This window comes from Euprymna scolopes, chromosome 36 (genome assembly GCF_053919585.1).
Source record: "Euprymna scolopes isolate OS-2025 chromosome 36, ASM5391958v1, whole genome shotgun sequence".
Classification (NCBI taxonomy): Eukaryota; Metazoa; Mollusca; class Cephalopoda; order Sepiida; family Sepiolidae; genus Euprymna; species Euprymna scolopes.
The window spans coordinates 82,852,898-82,873,313 of NC_136517.1; the positions used below are offsets into that span (position 1 = coordinate 82,852,898).

General features: G+C 35.8%; 1 protein-coding gene across 2 annotated transcripts in view; it reads left to right on the forward strand.

Moving 5' to 3' along the window:
• The window catches only part of LOC145260638 (ADP-ribosylation factor 5-like), a 58,239-nt gene that overhangs the window by 12,182 nt on the left and 25,641 nt on the right, over positions 1-20,416 (forward strand). Inside the window, exon 4 of one of the 2 annotated variants that reach the window (XM_080118964.1) lies at positions 187-767. The exons of the other annotated variant lie outside the window; for it this stretch is intronic. Coding sequence (XP_079975090.1) covers positions 187-350 — 164 coding nt within the window. The 3' untranslated portion in view covers positions 351-767. Of the gene's footprint in view, positions 1-186; positions 768-20,416 lie in introns of those variants that run through there. 2 annotated transcript variants of the gene reach the window in all.

Genomic DNA, 20,416 nt, shown 5'->3' on the forward strand with positions numbered 1-20,416 from the left:
TACATAATTTAAACATACATTACATAATTTACACATAATTTAAACATACATTACATAATTTAAACGCCTGGTTTCCCACATTACTCTTACATATTTTTTTTTACCAGCAATGCTTCAAGCAAACTATATTCCAAAAATGATGTAAACTACCTTTACCTTTTTAAATGTTTTTATTATTTTTTTCAGATAGTCTACCCATCGAGCATGTGAGTTATGAAATGGGACTCCGACAAATCCACAACCGTGTGTGGTCAGTTATCGCTATAAGCGCATTAGAGACGGAGGGGATAGACAAAGCCATGAGAGAACTCTGTCGGATTCTTGATGAACACAAAGCTTCCGTACCATAAAAGACATAAAGAGGCAAAAACACTAAAAAAAAAAAAATAACGATCAGAAACGTTCACATTTTAAATATACATAAATATTTTTGACAAAATTTTGAAATGAGGGAATTTTTTTTTCTTTCTTAAATCAAAATCACTCCAGACAAGCCATGAAACCACTTGATGTAAGGGAGCTAAAAAGAAAATACCACTTAAAGGTCAAAAGCCTATGGTAGATGTTATATGGATCGATTCTGGCCCAGAAAACAAGTATTCTTTCCCCCTTTGTCAAAATCATCGCTTATGGAATGTGAGGACTAAAGGAGGACAAAGGAAAGTGAAAGGTACGAGGCTGCCGAAAGTAAACACAACGCCCACTTTCTACCCTCCCATTATTTATGTTATTCTCATCAATGTTAATATATTTCTACGATGCTTCAACCGATGTATTCTCTAGCCTTCTTCAGATGTACCGTTTACAATGATGCTTTTCCTGTTTTTAAAAATGATCTTAGAACCCGCAGGTGCTGTTGCAGAAATGTTTCAGGAATGCGAGTGAAATAAGCGTCGAGATGATCACAGATTTAACAAATCAGATCTTAAAAGAATATTTTTTAAAGATTACAAATTTGGAATCGATGTGAATTATTACTAGGGCTATGACAACAGCATATTCTTTTCATTGTTTTGACTCTCGAGTAGTATATATCCGCCACAGTTAATCAACCGAGAACCACATCACTCTATATAAAAGCATGCAAGATATGAAGGGATACACAGTCGAGAGTCAAAACAATGAAAAGAATATGCTGTTGTCATAGCCCTAGTGATTACAAAGGTAAAGGGGAAGCACTAGGTAGCTTTAACTACAGAGGCTTAAAGTTGATAGATCAGATGTTGAAAATGATTGAACAAATAATTGAGCTGCAACTAAGAATCATTACAATTCAAAATTGTATTAAGTTCCTCCTACATTGATCATCACTTTGGTCTTGGTAACTTTTGGCCTGCTTCCCAGGTGACTACAATTTAATTGTCTTCAAGTCCAATGTAAACAAGTTCTTGATGAACCGTACCCCTATATAATCCAACTTACAAAAATCCCAATACCTATGTTACAAACGCCATAATCATCACATTGACTAATGTATACCCATTAACCCTTATCCTTGAGTAGCCTCCAGGCCTTGATAAGTGGTGATTCCTTTGTAAAAAAAAAAAAAAAAAAAGTATTAAATTATCAGCATCCAACATCTCTCTGGATGAAATTCCCTGCATAACACTTCTAAGACACAAATGAAAAGCTTGCACCAAATCCACAAAAAGCCAAATGCAGGTTCTTTTTCTTACCAAGATACTTTCTTACCAAGATACTTTCTTACCAAGATACTTAACAAGATACTCTGCTTACATTTGTCTAGAGAAGCAGAGATGTATCAATGCTGCTAGATATATCCGGAGAAAAGTATCTTAGTAAAAAGAAGAGGCTGTATTTAGCTTTTGTGGATTTGGAGCAAGTTTTTCATTCATGTTTAAAAGCATTGTCCAGGGAATTTTGTACTGACTGTTCGGAACAGATGTTGTATGCTTCTGATTTAGTGCTTGCATGTCAGACGATAGAAGTTCTACGTGTTAAGTTATCAAGACCAAAGCAATGATCAATGGTTGCAGACTAGGAACTGAGTAAAACCGCATCGAGATGATCACAGATTTAAAAAGTGAAGCATGCATGGTCCCCCATGAGTGCACAGTGAACGAGGCATAACAAAAAATGACTAAGTTCAGCATTTGTTAACCCCCCCCGCCTCATTCTGTTACTTTTTTACTCATATCATGTTTAATGTTTGTGCAAAAATTTAAAAAAATTCTAAGGCATAGTTATTGTAGAAAAGTGTGAACGGACATGGTATAGTTGTGAATTTTTACAAAGGTAAAGGGGAAGCACTAGGTAGTTGTAATTACAGAGGCCTCAAGTTGAAAATGATTGGACAAACAAGTGAGTAATAAAATCAGATAAGCATAAATGAAATCCAGTTTGAGCAAAGTACCACTGGTGCTATATTTATCCCGAGACAAATACAAGAGAAGTACCTTGGTAAGAAGAAGAATCTGTATTTTGTTTTTGTTGATTCAATGCAAGCTTTTCATTTGTGTCTTAGGAGCATTGTGCAGGGAATTTCGTACAGGTTGTCCAGAAGAGATCTTTTATGCTGCTGATTTAAAACTTGTTTGTGAAACAATGGATGGTCTACTTGTTAAGTTATCAAGACCAAAGTGATGATCAAGGACTTTAAGTAAGGAACTTATCACAATTTTGAATTTTTTTTTTTTTTACAATGGAATCACCACTTATCAAGGCCCAGAGGCCACTCGGGGATAAAGGTTAAAGAGTGTATAGTGGTCAAAAGGACATGGTAATCGTTAGAAGTGTAAATTAGGTAAATTGGATTACTTAAGGAGAACGGCTCATCAAGAATTTGTTTAGGTCGGACTTGAAGACCATATTGTAGTCAGCTCGAAAACAGTTAAACGGAAGAGAGTTCCACAGGTGTGCAGTTCTAAGAAAGAAGCTTTGTTCATGGAATCTACGCTTAGGTTTAGGCACAGATAAAGAGTGGGGAAAATTATTGATAGCGTTTTCAGCCGGACGAATGTTTATCGTGAATGTTTATCAAAGGGGGGGGACCATAGATTGGAGGTCAGACGAGCACTTGCCATGAAAATAACGATAAAGTAAAACAGACAGACTAGCAACGTCTCTTCTGTGAGAAAGAGGTTGCAAGGAAGAGAAAAGGGCATCCCCCACTAGGCTATGAAGGCAGGATAAGGTCTTCCTAGCAGCTTCTGCCCAGATGTGACAGCAATACTCCATCCTTGGACGTACCTGGCTCTTCTATAGGTAGAGAATTGCATCAGCAGGTAGATATTTACTGGATCGATAGAAGGATCCTACCATTTTTCCAGCGACCTTGGCAACGGATTTGATGTACGTGTTCCATTTTAGATCAGGAGTAAAGGTCAAGCCCAAAAGCTTGTCAAAACATGGAGCCTCCCCAAGACGAGAGCCATTCATTTTATACGTGTAAAATGGAAGCACTGGAAAAATGTTAGTGATAATGTACAGAGATCAAGGAATAAGCGGTCATGGCTGACATGTGAACGCTACAAGGAAACTATAGCTGCACGTGAGGACAAACCTAGAACCGTTTGATTTTAAAGCAAGGGTTGTGAAAGAAAGATTTTGACAATGTTGTCCGTGTTATGTAAACTAGGAATTAACGATATAGAGGAAATGCAGTTTGGTTTTATGCCTTCACAAAATACTATTGTTGTTATATTTATCCTGGGACAAATTCAAGAGAAGTATCTTGGTAGGAATAAGAACCTGTACTTTGCTTCTGTATATTTGGTGCAAGCTTTTCATTTGTGTCTCAGGAAGTTTTTTACAGGTTGTCCAGAAGAGATCTGTGATTTGTTACAAGTGTAGAGGTAAAGAGCTTTGTATATTAGTAATTACAGAGGCTTAAAGTTGATGGATCAGGTTTTAAAATTGATTGAAGGAATAACTCCCCGACGTAACTACCCCCGACAAACCCGACAAGCTACTAAGTCTCATCCCTTTACAGTAGAGATCCCTAGGTGCAAGAAAGCCTTTTCCTCCAATAGTTTCTTCCCCAGAACTGCGGGTCTTTGGAACTCCCTTCCGGAATTCTGCTTTCCCAACTGCAATGATATGCAGAAGTTCAAGTGTAATGTTAACAAATATCTTTCTACTCTTCTCCCTTCATAATGATCCCGCTAATTAAGTCCCTAATAGTAGCCCCCTGCTTCAAAGTGGCACTGTGCCTTGTTTGGGGTGAAAATTGAATTAAAAAAAAAAAAAACTGAGCAGCATATAAGCATAGATCAAGGGCGTAGCTAACCATGCTTTTTATACCCGCCCTCTCAACACTCTGAGAAGTCGACTGAAATTTTTTTTCCCCTAATTTAAAGCACCAGTAGGGCAGCTAATGATAGGCAGTCAGGTATTTTCCTTGTAAATAATTTGCCTGTTAATGGGGGAATTATTTACTGCTTGCGAATCGATTTTGCCTGCCTCAAAGTTTACCTATCTATAGAGGAGTTGAACTCGTTTCATTTTGTTCAAAATATTTACTAATTTATTTTCATTTTTTTTTTTTGTATGAAAACGAAACGAAACTTAGCATTTCATTCATTTTTCATTTTGCTTAATATTTATATAATTACAACCAGAATGTGGTAAAATGTACCACTGCTTAACTATGAAACATGATGAATTATAATTAGAGCAACCCCAAAATTGCATTTATTAATCAGTAATTTGACAAGTAATTATATACAAAATTTGTAGGAGAGTTGGATTTGTTGTGTTCAAAATATTCGCTAATTTATTTGTATTTTTTTTGTATGCAAACATGTGGCCAAAAAAAAAAACATGAAACATGTAAAGACGGATCAGATCTTGAACAAATAATTGAGCAACAAACAAGAATTCAGATAAGCATAGATGCCTGGGCGAAGTATCAATGGTGCTATATTTATCTGGAGACAAATGTAAGCAAAGTATTTTGTTAAGAAAAACCAGCATTTTGCTTTTTGTGGATTTAGTGCAAACTTTTCATTTGTGCCTTAGAAGTGTTGTGCAGGAAATTTCATCTCGAAGAGATGTTGGATATTACGATTTAGTACTTGTTAGTGAAATAATGGCTGATGTACTTGTTAAGTTACCAAGATCAAAGTGATGATCAATGACTGTAGGAGGAACTTAATACAATTTTGAATTGTTATACGTGAAAAATGGGGGAAAAAATATATATTTATCTTGAGACAAATTAAAGAGAAGTATCTTGGTAGGAATAAGAACCTGTATTTTGCCCTTGTGGATTTGGAGAAAGATTCTGACGGAATGTCAAGAGATGTTGTCGGCTTTAAGTAAACTACGGACTAACGATATAAAAGAAATGCAGTTTGGTTTTATGTCTTGGCAAAGTACAAATTATTCAGCAACAAATACATGAAAAGTATCTTGGTAGGAAGAAGAACCTGTATTTTGCTAATGCATATTTGGTGCAAACTTTTCATTTGGGTCTTTTTGTGTCTTAGGGAGTTTCGTACAGGTTGTCCAGAGGAGATATATGCTAGCCTGTGAAACAATGGTTCCTCTTCCCCCAACTGTACTGACATGCAGAAGTTCAAGTGTAATGTGAACAGACATCTTGCTGCTCAACTCCCTATATAGTATCCCTGTAACTTATGTCCCTGATAGAAGCCCCCTACATAAATGGTACTGTGCCTCGTTTGGAGTTAAAAAAAAAAAAAAAGGGGGAAGGTATACTTAAGTGGTTTTATGTCTTGGCAAAGTACCACTTATTCAACAACAAATGCAAGAGAAGTATCTTGGTAGGAAGAAGAACCTATATCTTGCTTATGCATATCTGGTGCAAGTTTTTCATTTATGTCTTAGGGAGTTTCGTACAAGTTGTCCAGAAGAGATGTATGCTAGGCTGTGAAACAATGGATAATGTACTTGTTAAGTTATCAAGACCAAAGTGATGTTCAGTGGTTATAGACGAGGAACTTACTACAACTGTGATCTGTTAGGAGTGTCAAGTGAAAGCATTAAACTGACAAAGTGCAGAGACCAAGGGATAAGCGACCATGACTAACATGTGCACTCTACAAGGAAAATGTAGCTGGACGTGGATGAGGACCTACGACTGTTTGATTTTTAGGCAAGGGTTGTGAAAGAAAGATTTTGACAGAATGCCAAGAAACGTGGATTTTATGTAAATGGGATTAACAATATAGAAGAAATGCTGTTTGGTTTTACGCTTTAGCAAACTACCAATGTCGTTATATTTATCGTCGGACAAATTTATGACGAGATCCCTGGCGACACCAGATGATCTTGCTTTTCAAATAGAGGAAGAGAAGAAGGGAGACAGGTTTGGAATTATCTACATGTCAAAAGAGATGGTCTTGTTTTTATCATATAGAGGAAGAGAGGGCAGAAGAGGGGGGGTGTTAATGTCTGATTGGGACAAAGCAAATGTCTATGGGATTTTGTCAGAAAGAGAGAAAGCAAATAATAATTTGTTTTATCTCATCTGATGTTATATATCTATCAACAACGGAAAGGTTTTTAAAAACCTCTGTTGATAGGTATGAAGAATGGGGTTCAAAGGGTGAGAGGTCGCCGCCAGGCATTGTTCGACCTGCGGTGACTAATCATGCCTAATTAGTAATAATTAAAAAAAACCTCAGTGCAGGTGGGGGTTTGAGGTCTGGTAGAGATAAGCTCTAAAGGGAAAAGAAAGAATAACTCCAAAAAGGTGGAAGGAGGAATTTCTGATTTGATAAAAACGATTGACTTTTTGGAGTTAGGGTCCTTAGTCCTTTTTACTGACTGGCATTCGAGGCGTCCACATCGCTCTCACCCCGCCTGGGGGGGGGGGTGAAACCCTCATAAGAGCTAAGTTGAAAAGCTCTTGTTCTTAGCTGGGAAATTGATTAGTGGAACTTAAGTATGCAACCTGCATCATGAAGCTTGAATCAAAGAACTCGACTAAACAAGTGTAAAACGATTTATGAATAATTATTTTGTTTCGTTATATAAAAATGTCCCAGAGTTTTTCCTTGTTTCTCGCTTGCCAGCCTGAATGAAGATACAGTTTATTTCAGGTATGCGTTGACGCCAGATGATGAAGGAGACAGACTGGATCCAGCACGAAGCCAGCGTGACGGCCGAAATCGACAATGTTGCCAGACGGACTTAGGGTCATGCACATTTCGCATGCCCTGAGCAGCAGAAGGATATTTTCCAGTGACCAGTGAGAGTCTGGTCAACCTTGAGGGGTCCACCATTAGACAAGTAAGAATGTAGCCCTGCTGGGCTGCATCCATGGTCCTGTGAACTGGGAGTGACGAACACAGCCAGAAGTACATCACAAGTCTGCTCCCGTGAACCAGGATAGCGACAGATGCGGCCCGGCCCTCGGACAAGAGAAGGGGGCTTAGGGTATAAATTAAAAAAATATTACTTTGGTTGGAAGAATTATCTGTACTTTGCTTATGTATATTTGGTGCAAGCTTTGCATTTTTGAGACCAAGAGATAAGCGGACATGATTGGTACGTGCATGCTGCAAAGAAAATGTAACTGCCATGGGTGCGAACCTAGAATGGTTCGATTATAAAGCAAGGGGTTGTGATTATGCAAGAGAGGCACTGTTGGCAGTCCAAAACAGCTGAATAAAAGAACAGAGATTTTTTAGTTTGGATGCCATGTTGTCAACGAATGTTTTCAAAATTTACACTGATTTTGTTGGTTTGTATCTTGTTTTTGTGGACTGTTGTAGGTGAATAGAAAAAAAGAATGACTACTGCTGCTGATATTAGTATCAGCAGCAGTAGTCGTTGAGTGAATATCTTGTTAAGTTACCAAAACCAAAGTGATGATTAATGGTTGTAGACTAAGAACTTAATACAATTGTGAATTGTTATAAGACTAAAGAGGAAGCGCTAGAAAGAGATAATTACAGACGCTTAAGCTCCGGAAAATGGTAGAGAGGATAATTAAGCGGCAAAACAAAAGTCCCAAGACAAGTGCAAGAGAAGTACCTTGGTAAGAAGGAGAACTAGTATTTTATTTTGTGGATCTAGAGAAAGCTATTGACAGTGCTAAGAGAGGCTCTCTGGTCAGCCTTACACAAACTAGGATCAAATGCATTGTTAGTGACGGTTGTTCAAGCAATGTACAAAAATGTTCAAAGTTGTGTTTGAATTAATAGCAAATATTGTGACAGCTTTAACTTTAACCTATTAAGTCTCAGGGTATCTGAATTTTTATTTATTTTTTTTTTAACTGTTACTGTTTTTTTTTTTATGGGCTGAAGAAAAACATCATTTCTCGTGTTTCATTCTCAAACTGGTGCCCTCTCTCTCATTATAAACATGAAACAAACAGAATGTTCAAATCAAGAATATGTAGTAATAAGCAAGACAAGAAGACTCATTCTAACATTTAATAACAGCTTTATTGATTTATCTTCATTAGTCGGTTCGTATAGAGAAAGGGTTAGTATTGGGAAGAGTTTTGTTGATGAAAGAAAAAAGTTCATGTATGTGTGTGTGTGTGTGTGTGTGTGTGTGTGTGTGTATGTCGAAGTCAGTAGTAGAAACGTGCGTCCATGTGTATGGAAGATTAGAGACAGTGCTGTAAGAAGATGCACGGCAAAAATATGCACACTTGCGCATACAACAATGACCACCATTTACAACATAAAGAATTACATTGCTTAACACCCGGAAAAATAATTATTTGCGGAAAATTTAAATGTGATATTCGTTTTCAGCACACCCGAAAACTTACAGGAAGCAAGTGTTTTAAGGTAGGTTTTGTGTTGGTCTACCAGACCACAATTACCAAATAAACACTACCCCTAAAAACAATAACAGAGGCACCCTCCAAAAAAAAGATGGCTATAAAGTGGGTGTTCATTTTGCGTTAAATTAATATAGAAAAGTGATCCCCCACTTTTTGAAACTATAATTTCTTCATATCTTGGAAACTACTCGTTTCCTGGAATTTTAAATTTTATTTTCGTTTTCAGCACCCTCGAAAACTTATATTAGTAGATATTATGCATATTTGGTGCAAATTTTTTTAGGGTGTAAAGATACTGTACCTTTACCTAAGAGTTCATTTATGTACCGTATTGAAGTCGTAAATATATTGGATTATTTGTATTTATGTCTTCAATAAAGAAGAACAGATACCATTCCATTATTTTTTCCTTTAGTCTTCACATTCCATGAGCGATGTTTCTGATAAAGAGGAAAAAGTTGCTGTTTTCTAGGCTGGAATCCATCCATATAACATTCACCATTGACTAGTTTTTGACCTTGAAGTAATATGTTTTTTTTTTTAAGCTTTTTCGATCAAGTGGTTTCATGCCCTGTCTGGAGCGATTTCCAGAAAAAAAATTCTAACGTCTAAAATAATAAAACTTTGTTACATGTTTTAAACACTGACTGGGATCAAGGTGACACTGCGACTGGTGTCAGTAACAAACAATGAGTTTGGACTGGCACTACGAGTGGAGAATCATGGCCTGTGCAGTGAACACACAGCAGAGCATGTTCATAAAACAAAAGAGAGAGAAATACAATCCTGCCAAATAGCAACATAAAAAATAAGGAGATAAGGCCCTAGCAATTCAGTCTTTGCAGTGAACACACACAGTACACATTCAACAAGATTTTGTGATACGTTTTTGGAGAATACATCAGGTTGAGTTCACCATTTTCAAAACGAATTGTTAATATGGGGAGGGGATCGTTTTGTGACTATTTTGTACTTTCACCTAACAATTTAATGAACAAAAAATGCCATAAAAATTGAATTTAACTTAAAATCCTATATTTTTTTAAAAATTAGGTACATTTTTAGTTTAATCAAGACATTAAAAAATTGAAAATATTGAAATAAAGGTATTTGTACGATTTAATCAGGACATTAAAAAAATGAAAATATAAAAAAAAAAGGTTATATTGTATGTATTTGTTATGGAAGGAAGTTCTCCGAACAAAAAATTTCACTTAATTTCATCAAGTAGTTTTTTTTTTTTTACAGCAAAAAAGCAATTTGTTATGATACTGAGCAAAAAGTTTGATTTTTAGGAAGAAAAGCTAGTAATATAAGATGGGGAGGGAGTGTCAGCGCTTTAACTGGAGTTATCTCCCTGTGACATGTTCAACAAATTTCATAATGGCTGACTTCAACGCACTCTTATAAAAACGTGTTTTTCTGCAGTTTGCTCAAATTAAATGAAATTTTTTCCGGAGATCTTCATTCCAAAACGGATACGCACAATATAACCTTTTTTTCGATATTTTCATTTTTTAATGTCTTGATTAAACTGTACAAGTACCGTTTATTCTATTTTATTCTCAGAATTTTTTAAATGAGGATTGATAATTTGTATTATTTGGATTGTTCAGACCTGTTCTCATCTTGATTGTTCTCACAACGTTTTGGCCGATGTAATCTCCGTTTTAAAAGAACAATTTGAATTCTAACAACTATGGTTCGTTTAAAAAAAAATTTTAAAAAACATTTTCTTTTCACCATTCACTAATAACATTCATTGTGAAGATATACCTGAAAAAGGTGGGTTAGGTTGTTCTGTTTTACGGCATATCAACCCATTTCAGGTTATTTTATGCCGAATCCAGTTATTTTGGAAATAGTATTCATGTTGCATCCAGTTATTTTGTAGAAGGTTTCTATTCTTCAAACTCTTTGTGTGTTCAATCGCTAATTTGGTTGTTTTATTGTGGATTTTATCGTTTTTGTTCCCTGCCCTGCAGAACATGAATGAGTTTTGCAATGGGAGAGGGAAAAGGGTTACAGTATTAATGTTTGGTACATTTTAGGAAACCAGTCAGGAAGTGGGGGGGGATAGGGAGAGATAGGAAGAGAAGGGAGAGATAGGGAGAGAAAGGGGAAATGGGAAGAAGGAAAAGGGGGGGAAAAGGTGGGTTGTTGTTTTTGTTCTTGGTTTTGCAGAACATGATTAAGTTTTGCAAAAATAAAAAGTAGAAAAACAAAAAGCATCAAATGTTAGGTGCATTTCATCTTCGGAAGCCAATATCATCAGACAGCCTGATCTGATAGCACCTGGAAAAAGGTGGGAGGTTACATCGGCCGAAACGTTGTAAGAACAACAATCAAGATAAACAAGTTTCTAATTTATTTTTATTTTGGACTGTTATTCTCATCTTTATTGGTTGTTGTTTTTCACGACGTTTCGGCCAACTATTCCTTTGGCGTTCGTTAGGCGGTAACTGCGACGGATAGAAGCTTTGAATCTCCTAACTGCATTCTCAGCAATTACTGCCATCCATAGTTGTTGTCGTCTCACCACATTTTGGCCAAGTAAACCTCTGGCCGGCTTTGGGTAGGATTGAAACCGCTATCTTCATTCAGACAATGTCCATCTGGAACTGTAGAGATTCAACATCTCTATCAATTGTGCCACGGGCCCCGAAGGCCTTACTATCCATCACGGTTACCACCTGACGAAGACCAGAGGAATAGTTGGCCGAAACGTTGTGAAAAACAACAACCAATAAAAGATGAAAACAACAACTAATAAAGATGAGAATAATAGTCCAAAATAAAAATAAATTAATATATATAATGCTCATCTCAAAAATGAATTCCAATTAAGGAATGATATATAAACAAGTTCTTGTTGAGCACCCAACCCCTAAATAATATATTTCTACTCCATTTCACCCAATAACTATTAATACCCTGTTGTATTAATAGTTGAACCATACACTCATTAACCTTTATCCTCGAATGGCTTTCAGGCTTTGATAAGTGGTGACTCCTATGTAAAAAAATAAATAAATAAAATAAAGATGAGAAGAGTAGTCTGAACAATCAAAATAAGACAGGATGTTTATTTATTTTTTATTTTCTGCTACAACATAATATTTTATAATACCGTATAAATAGTAGGTAATTTTTTTTTTTTTTTTTTTTTTTTTTTTTTTTTAAATCAATTTTCACCCCAAAACAAGGCACAGTGCCACTTTGAAGTAGGGGGCTACTATCGGGGACCTAAGTTGCAGGGGTATTATGAAAAGAGATGAGTAGCAAGATGTTTGTTCACATTACACTTGAACTTCTGCATATCAGTACAGTTGAGAAAGCAGAATCCCGGAAGGGAGTTCCAAAATCTTGCACTTCTGGGGAAGAAACTATTTGAGTAGAAGGCTTTCTTACACCTAGGGATCTCTACTGTAAAGGGGTGGGACTTAGTTGCTTGTTGGGTTTGTCGGGGGTAGTCACGTCGAGGAGGTACAAGTGTAAGCTGAGGTACCTACCTATTTGCTCCACCACAATGCTTAAATACCACCCTGTGCTGCGGTTGAACAGACCAAACCTGTGATAATATACATTCACATTAAACCCTCTGTATAATCACACGGATAATCACAAGAGATGTACGGGCGATCTTCTTTCGCATATTGTTCTACAGTCCTGAACGTGCTGCCTCAGAATTATGTGAATGAACATGTATCACTGTCACATTTTTGGTGTTCTGTATTGGCTAACTAATGTGATGTGCCTAAGTTTTTTGCATTCCCTAATTAGCTTAGTAGCCTCCGTCTCTTGCTAATATTGTTTATGATTATGGCTTAAATGGCTCAACAAAGGAAAAAAAGAAAAAAACATCCCTTCATTTGTTATGGTTTAAGCTGATCTACCTATTTCAGAAATAAACAGACTTACCCAGACAATAAATAGTTACATCTGAACGTTATGGCAGCAGTACAGTGCGGCACTTGTGATGTTAGGCTGTATAATGGTGTTAACTTTGATCAAAATCAGATTGTTCTTTCTTGAATAGGATTTTTTTTATTATTGATTTTTAATATTTAGCAGAGCTATTCTGATACAAAACTTATGAAAGAACACTCCCAGACACATAAAGTAAATTTGTGTGAGATTTCATAAAAAATCAGCCCAGCCGTTTTGGAGTCCAGAGGGAATAAAAAAAAACACACACACACAAAAACACAGTGCTTTTTATATATAAGTAGAGATATTTAATAATGCAAAAGTTACTTCTCTTTAATTGTATTATAATTTTTCTTTTGGATTTGTATCGAGAAACTCCTGATCTCCAGTTCCTGATTCCAGTGAAACTGCTTTTCTCGGGAACTTTCATTACATTGTTGTCTCTCAACAAGTCGTTAGTAATCACATTTTCCTGATTCCTCAGCGTTGGTAGGTTTCTGAAATAGAAAGATGATTCCATATTTCATCATATCCGATCTCATGTCTATTTTACATGCGGGCATATGGTGGACAACATTTATAAATTTTCTTCCAAACTAAATTATCTCTGACCTGGTCTTTATTTACCACTCTTTCTCTCAAGTTTATTCCAAGCTAGCACTTTCTCCAATGTTTTCCTTGACAGAATCGAGGAGGTGAGAAAGACGTTAAAACAACACACACACAGATGAATGTACAAAATGTATAACGATTTTTTTCAATTCTGACCCTTTTTTTGACCCCTTAAAAAACTATTTCAACAGCTAAAGACTCATAAAAGAACGGTTCATAAAAAAAAATTCAATCATTCTTTTAGTTTCGGAGGAGATAGAGTTTGAAAATATGGAGACAGACAGAAAAACAAACATATGGCCTTTTATATATATATATATACAATATTTATTATGACACTATATATACATATTTCAAGGTCGTACCATTGGTTTCGATACACCGAAAACAGTAATAATATACTGTGGAAAATCGATATAATCTCTTCGGCGACAAAGAAAAATCTGGAACTAATGCAAAATGAACGAACATAGAAGAAACGCTAGACGAGCGTTTAAGACTCAGAATTTCATATTTAAAAAAATATATCGTTTTAAAACCGCATTCACCTCTCATTCTAATCTCCAAACCAACTCTCTTCTACTCATATCTCAACCTTTCTCACCACCTAATATCCTTAACTTTACCATATAAACCCCCCCCCAATAATAAGGATAACCTTTATAGAGAAACTATTCCCCTTCCCCCCCCACAACCTTCGCATCTGATAGTTGTTAAGTCTTTTAATATTTATTAATTTCCTTTAATTATTTTAATCATCTTAAATTTCTCCATTCACTATTATTCTCTCATAATTAAAATATTAATATTTACAAAAAAAATTAAAAATTCTTTTAAAGTTCTTATTTTTTATTTATTTATTAAATTTACCTTACTTATCTTTATCCTTATTTTATTTAATTTAATTAATTTAAATAATTTTAAAATTTTTATAAATCATATTAATATATTCATGCCTTTCTCATTATTTATTACCGTTAATTGTCCTACTTTTATTTATTGATATGGCTTTAACAGGACCTTTATAGTTTTTAGAGAGTTTTCCATCGCACCCCCTTCCCCGCTATGCATGCACACACACACACACACACACACACACACACACACATTCTTCCTTTCTTTCTTCTATAATCATAATCTATTAGCGTCGGTTTTAAAACGATATATTTTTTTAAATATGAAATTCTGAGTCTTAAACGCTCGTCTAGCGTTTCTTCTATGTTCGTTCATTTTGCATTAGTTCCAGATTTTTCTTTGTCGCCGAAGAGATTATACCGATTTTCCACAGTATATTATTACTGTTTTCGGTGTATCGAAACCAATGGTACGACCTTGAAATATGTATATATAGTGTCATAATAAATATTGTATCTTCAGCTCTCACATCTACGATCGAGCACTTTATTGGATTTTTTTCATCACCCCTGGACACGCTATATATATATATATATATATAGTCATCCACATACAGTACTGTTTCACTGTTTCACAGTTCATCAGTGCAGCTAGACAAGCAACTACCTCAAGCAAGGATCGAAACCCGACCACCCAAACGACAGTTGGAGGTCCTAACCATTGTGCAATTCGGCTGCTGCTATGCAGGCAGTGAATTAACAATGTTTTGACATGGTCCAAATACCTAAGCTCAATTTGTTTACACAAAGAGCATCGCTTAATATGCTAATGGTAATTTGTATATCATTTCCCAATATGCTCAACCCAAGATAGGGAGCGTTAAACAGGACACTACAACTCCAAATTAATAATATCAAACATACATTTATTATGAACTATTTTAAAAAAAAATTTGTAATGCAAATTAGGCACTATATATAAATATTAGAATTTTCAGAATGTGAGATGACATGATTATTTTCCACAGTCACACAAAGTCGCAACATTGTGTGGAAAATAATTATATTATGTCATCTCACATTCTGAAAATTCTAATATTAATTTGCTCGCTAGATTAGCTTGTTGAATGGCATCATCCTTTTTTTTTTTTTTTTTTTTTTTTTTTTTTATTACATTTTCACCCCAAACAAGGCACATTGCCACTCAGGTGTAGGGAGCTACTATCAGGGTCAGCAACTACTGGGGCACTATGTAGGGATTTGGGCAGCAAGATGTCGGTTCACGTTGCACTTGAACTTCTGCATGTCAGTACAGTTAGGGAAGCAGGATCCTGGAATGGAATTCCAGAGTCTAGCGGTTCTGGGGAAGAAACTACTGGAGTAGAAAGACCTTTTACATCTAGGAATCTCTACTGTGTGGGGGTGGGATTTAGCTGCCTGTCGGGTTTGTCGAGGGTGTCTACGTCGTGGGGGCACAAGTGTCTGCAGTTCGTCAGAGCATTCACCATTAAAGTACTTGTAGAACAAGCAGAGGGATGCAACGTTTCATCGATGGGACAGAGGCTGAAGCTTAGATGCCAGTTCAGGGCCTATCAGGTTGGCGACTCTTTTTTGAACCTTGTCTAGGAGCGAGAGACTAGTAGTAGACGCACCAGCCCAGATGTGACAACAATACTCCATACATGGGCGAATGGTGGATTTATAGAGATACAGGATACTTTCAGGTGTCAGTAGTTTTTAGCACGGTAGAGAGAGCCTACCTTTTTTGCAGCGGCCCTGGCAATGTTTTCAATATAATTGTTCCAGCTCATGTTTCCTGTGAACGTTAGGCCAAGCAGTTTGAAAGATGTACTCTCAGACAGGGAGTCACTAGCCATTGCTATTGGTGGTAGAGAAAGTTTCTTGTAGTTATTGAAGGAAACCAGTTTGGTCTTGGCAGCATTGAATGTCACCATCCATTTATGTCCCCATTCCACTACAGATTGGAGGTCCTAGCGAATGAAGTTTATTTAAGAAAAATTATTAGCAAGTCATTTATTAAATCATGTTAGTTTTGATGAAACTTACTTGTAATACTTGTAAAATGTGATCCACAGACGGACGATCCACTGTCACCTTACTGCAGTAGGTGAAGGTCACCGAACCTGATTTGCTGATGATGACGTCACCACCCATCTGAAATTAAAAGTTTTAACAATCAAAAACTTATATAACGGGTCATAACCTACCAATATACACATATTGATGATTGCAATGTCTTGTTAGACGAGTGCCACTCCCGCAGACATTTAAAATCCATGAGCCCAAATGCCTGAGGGAGTATCTATACAAAGATGATGTTACAGAGTCTTAGCTTTGTACGACAGCTAAGTCTCTCTCTCGGTTCAAAATGTTGAGATCCAGCAACAAGCAAGAGCAAGATAGCCAGCAACAAATTAAACTGCAGACCAGCTTAATGCGGGTACTGGTCTCCCGCTTTGTTTTTTAAATCAGAGGATTTGCTTCTCCTAGAAAGGTTGCCTTCACCACCCCAATACACATATATACACACACACACACAAATATACACTGTGCTAGTTGGCCGTTGACCCAGAAAAAGAGTTCATTCGCTCTTTGGAAGGTCTTGTTTTTAATCCTTCAGGTCATGTCATATGCTACTGGTACCATGTAATCCAGTACTACCTGCCTCATGGTCGGGTCACCGGCGACTAAACTGGTTCCCCCACCAGACTTGTTTGGTGAGGAGGGTGGCTAGTCTCCCTGATACACATATTAGTAGGCTATGAACAGACATATAAAAAAATGGTTGGACATAATTTTTTTCCTTCTTTCTGAGTATGAAATTTATTTCAAAAATTCAAAGAGCGTAACACCATGATACCATCCTGGTTCAGACAAAATTACACTATCATAAATAAATAATCTTAATTATAAAACTCACTATGTCTGTCTGTTTGTCTTCATTTTTTTTCAAACTGTAACACTTCCGAGACAGAAGGTCACAGAGAAGCACGAGGTGGGTCAAATGATTGCATTTTTTGTGGGCCATTTTTTTTATGGGTGTTTAACTAGTTAAAATAGTTGCTAAGGGGGTCAAAATTTGAAAGAAATTACAACTTGCCAAATGTAACTCTGCACAAATATATATATACACTTGTACGTTAATTTTTTATTTAATAGTTTATTTTTTGCTACTTTCTTTTTTTACTTTTGAAATCACAACTATATATTGGGTACAATATAATATGAAAAATTGATAGAGAATTGACTCTCTTATAATACATACACAATCTAGATAAATTAAAATATCATATTTAAGCATATTTTATGACCGGGCAATGCCAAGCGGTCTACTAGTAATATATAATTTTCATTCTTTTGTTTTTCTTTTTACAATTAAATCAGCACTTATCTAGACCCACAGGCTGCTCAAGGATAAGAGTTTTACATTTAACAGTAGACAGTGAAACATTAAGGGGATTAGTGATGATGATTGGTCAGAAAACAACGATTTAAGCAGATAGCTCAACAAGAATTTGTTTACATTAGACTTGAAAAGCGACAATGTTATAGTAAGTTGGGAAACCTAGAACAAACACCAAAGGACAATACCCAAAAACTTGCACTGTTTGCACATCATAAAGGACCTAAAGTTTAAAGAATGAAAAAAAGTTTAAAAAATATATATTGGGTACAATATAATAATCAATAGAGTACTAGCTCTATGATAAAAAATATGAAATCTGCATAAATTAAAATATCATATTTAAGCATATTCTATGACCGGGCAATGTTGGGCGCCCCCCTGCTAGTTTATAATAAAAAATTACTGAAATCTTTCAAGATTGTCATTATTCTTTATACCTCGTCTCGTATCTAACCATGTTTTTCTACAAGACTGAATTGTCATAGCCTTCAAACACAACTCCTTTCATATTACTACAACCGAGTGGTTGTTCATCTTTTTTCTGAAGATGAGATTTACCTCGAAAATTGAAAGACCATAACACCATGATACCGTCCTGGTTCAAACACATTACGTTGGTAAATAAACAATTAATAATTGAAATTTTTTGAAATTTTTCAGTCTTGCTATTTTATCTTTTGACCTAGTTTAAATATCAATAAATATTTATTATTCTATCATTATAACCAGCAGTGGAAGATTCTACTTTAAACAAGGCTAAATAAAAAAGAATTATAAGAATCATTTTTGGCATTGGAAAATAGGCTCAAACTTTTCTGACTCCAGTACCGATGCCCATACCCCGAAAAGTTTTGATGTTTCCGATTCTTGATTCCGATTCCAATTAATCATCCCAACACTGGTGTACAGTGTGATGATATAGGGAATGGAAATCTGGCCAGTGAGAATTGAGGACATGCGTTGCATGGAGTGAAATGATATGAAAAATAATATGATGGGTGTGTAATGAGAATCTTCAGATCTGATAGCCTCATAAAAATGATGCTGATGGAGATGATTTGATGACAACGATGCTGCTGCTAATGATGATTACGATGATGATGATGATGATGATGAGGAGGAGGAGGAGGACGACGACGAACTTGACAGAAAGAGGGATAAATGAAGACCTGGTCAGAGATCGGTTAGTTTGGAAATCAATTTCTTAAAGCCATCAAACACACGCCATGTAATGTAGACATTAAATGATAACGATGATGACAATGATGATGATGATGATGATGATGATGCTGATGATGAGGACGAACTTGACAGAAAGAGTGATAAATAAAGACCTGGCCAGAGATAGGTTAGTTTGGAAGCCATCCAACATATGCCAACACGTAAAATTAAATGTTAAAGCGAATACGATTCAGAAATCCCATTATTTTTATTTAAGAAAATTCACATCATTTTTTTTTGTTTAGATGATGTCAAGTTGCTTCTTACTTGGAAAATATCTTCTTGGAAATGTTCATAAGGTTTTGGTAACGCATGACCACTGCACAGTTGCTCAGCATAGTATACCATCGCAGCAATGCACAAAACCTGTTTGACAATAAAACAAATCAAAAGATTAAAATATATATATTTATAAAAGTGACAATTCTCAACATATGTAATCAATGGATTTTTGATTTACAGATTTGAAATTTGATATATAGGGTATTCAGACATCTGGAAAAATTTGTAATCGGTTTCCCACCAAAAAAAAAAAAGGGCTATTAAGGGGTCAAAATTGGAACTTGGGGGTTGTTGGATTTTTATCTATTTCACGAATGCGCATGCATGATTGGTTCACATAACAGGTTCTTTATGTTAAGAATAAGTAAGTTTGAAAGCACTTGTTAAAGAGCGCGTCAAGCTGGCCTAATGATTATCATACTTGATTCACTGTCTTTAGGTTTTGGTTTTGGTCTCAGCTTTAGTATTTTTTTAATTACAAAAAATGGACTGTTTAGAGAAAAAATATATTACTTGCATGCACATGTTTCAGTTTCTTTCCGTTTTTTTGTGCTTTATTTTTTTGAAAGGAATTTAACATTACATTTAATTCTGGGAAACAGCGGGTACATCTTGTAGTATACCTATAAAATTGAATTTTTTCTCACTCTGACATTGATATTAAATGTCTACTTATTCTACTTCAAAATAATTAAAGTGAAACAATTTACAAAAAATGAAAACGGAATTAAGAGAAGTTTGAAATGGAAAATATGAACCCTAATTTCCAGTCCCAATAACCCTAACTCTAATTTCCAGTTCAAAAACCCTAACTGTAATTTCCAGTCCCAATAACCCTAACTCTAATTTTCAGTCCCAATAACCCTAACTCTAATTTCCAGTCCCAATAACCCGAACCCTAATTTTCAGTCCCAATAACCCTAACTCTAATTTCCAGTCCCAATAACCCTAACTCTAATTTCCAGTCCCAATAACCCGAACCCTAAATTTCAGTCCCATAACCCTAACTCTCAGTCCCAATAACCCTAACTGTAATTTTCAGTCCCGATAACCCTAACCCTAATTTTCAGTCCCAATAACCCTAACTCTAATTTTCAGTCCCTATAACCCTAACTCTAATTTCCAGTCCCAATAACCCTAACTCTAATTTCCAGTCCCAATAACCCTAACTCTAAATTTCAGTCACAATAACCCTAACCCTAATTTCCAGTCCCAATAACCCTAACTAATTTTCAGTCCCAATAACCCTAACTCTAATTTCCAGTCCCAATAACCCTAACTCTAAATTTCAGTCCCAATAACCCTAACTAATTTTCAGTCCCAATAACCCTAACTCTAATTTCCAGTCCCAATAACCCT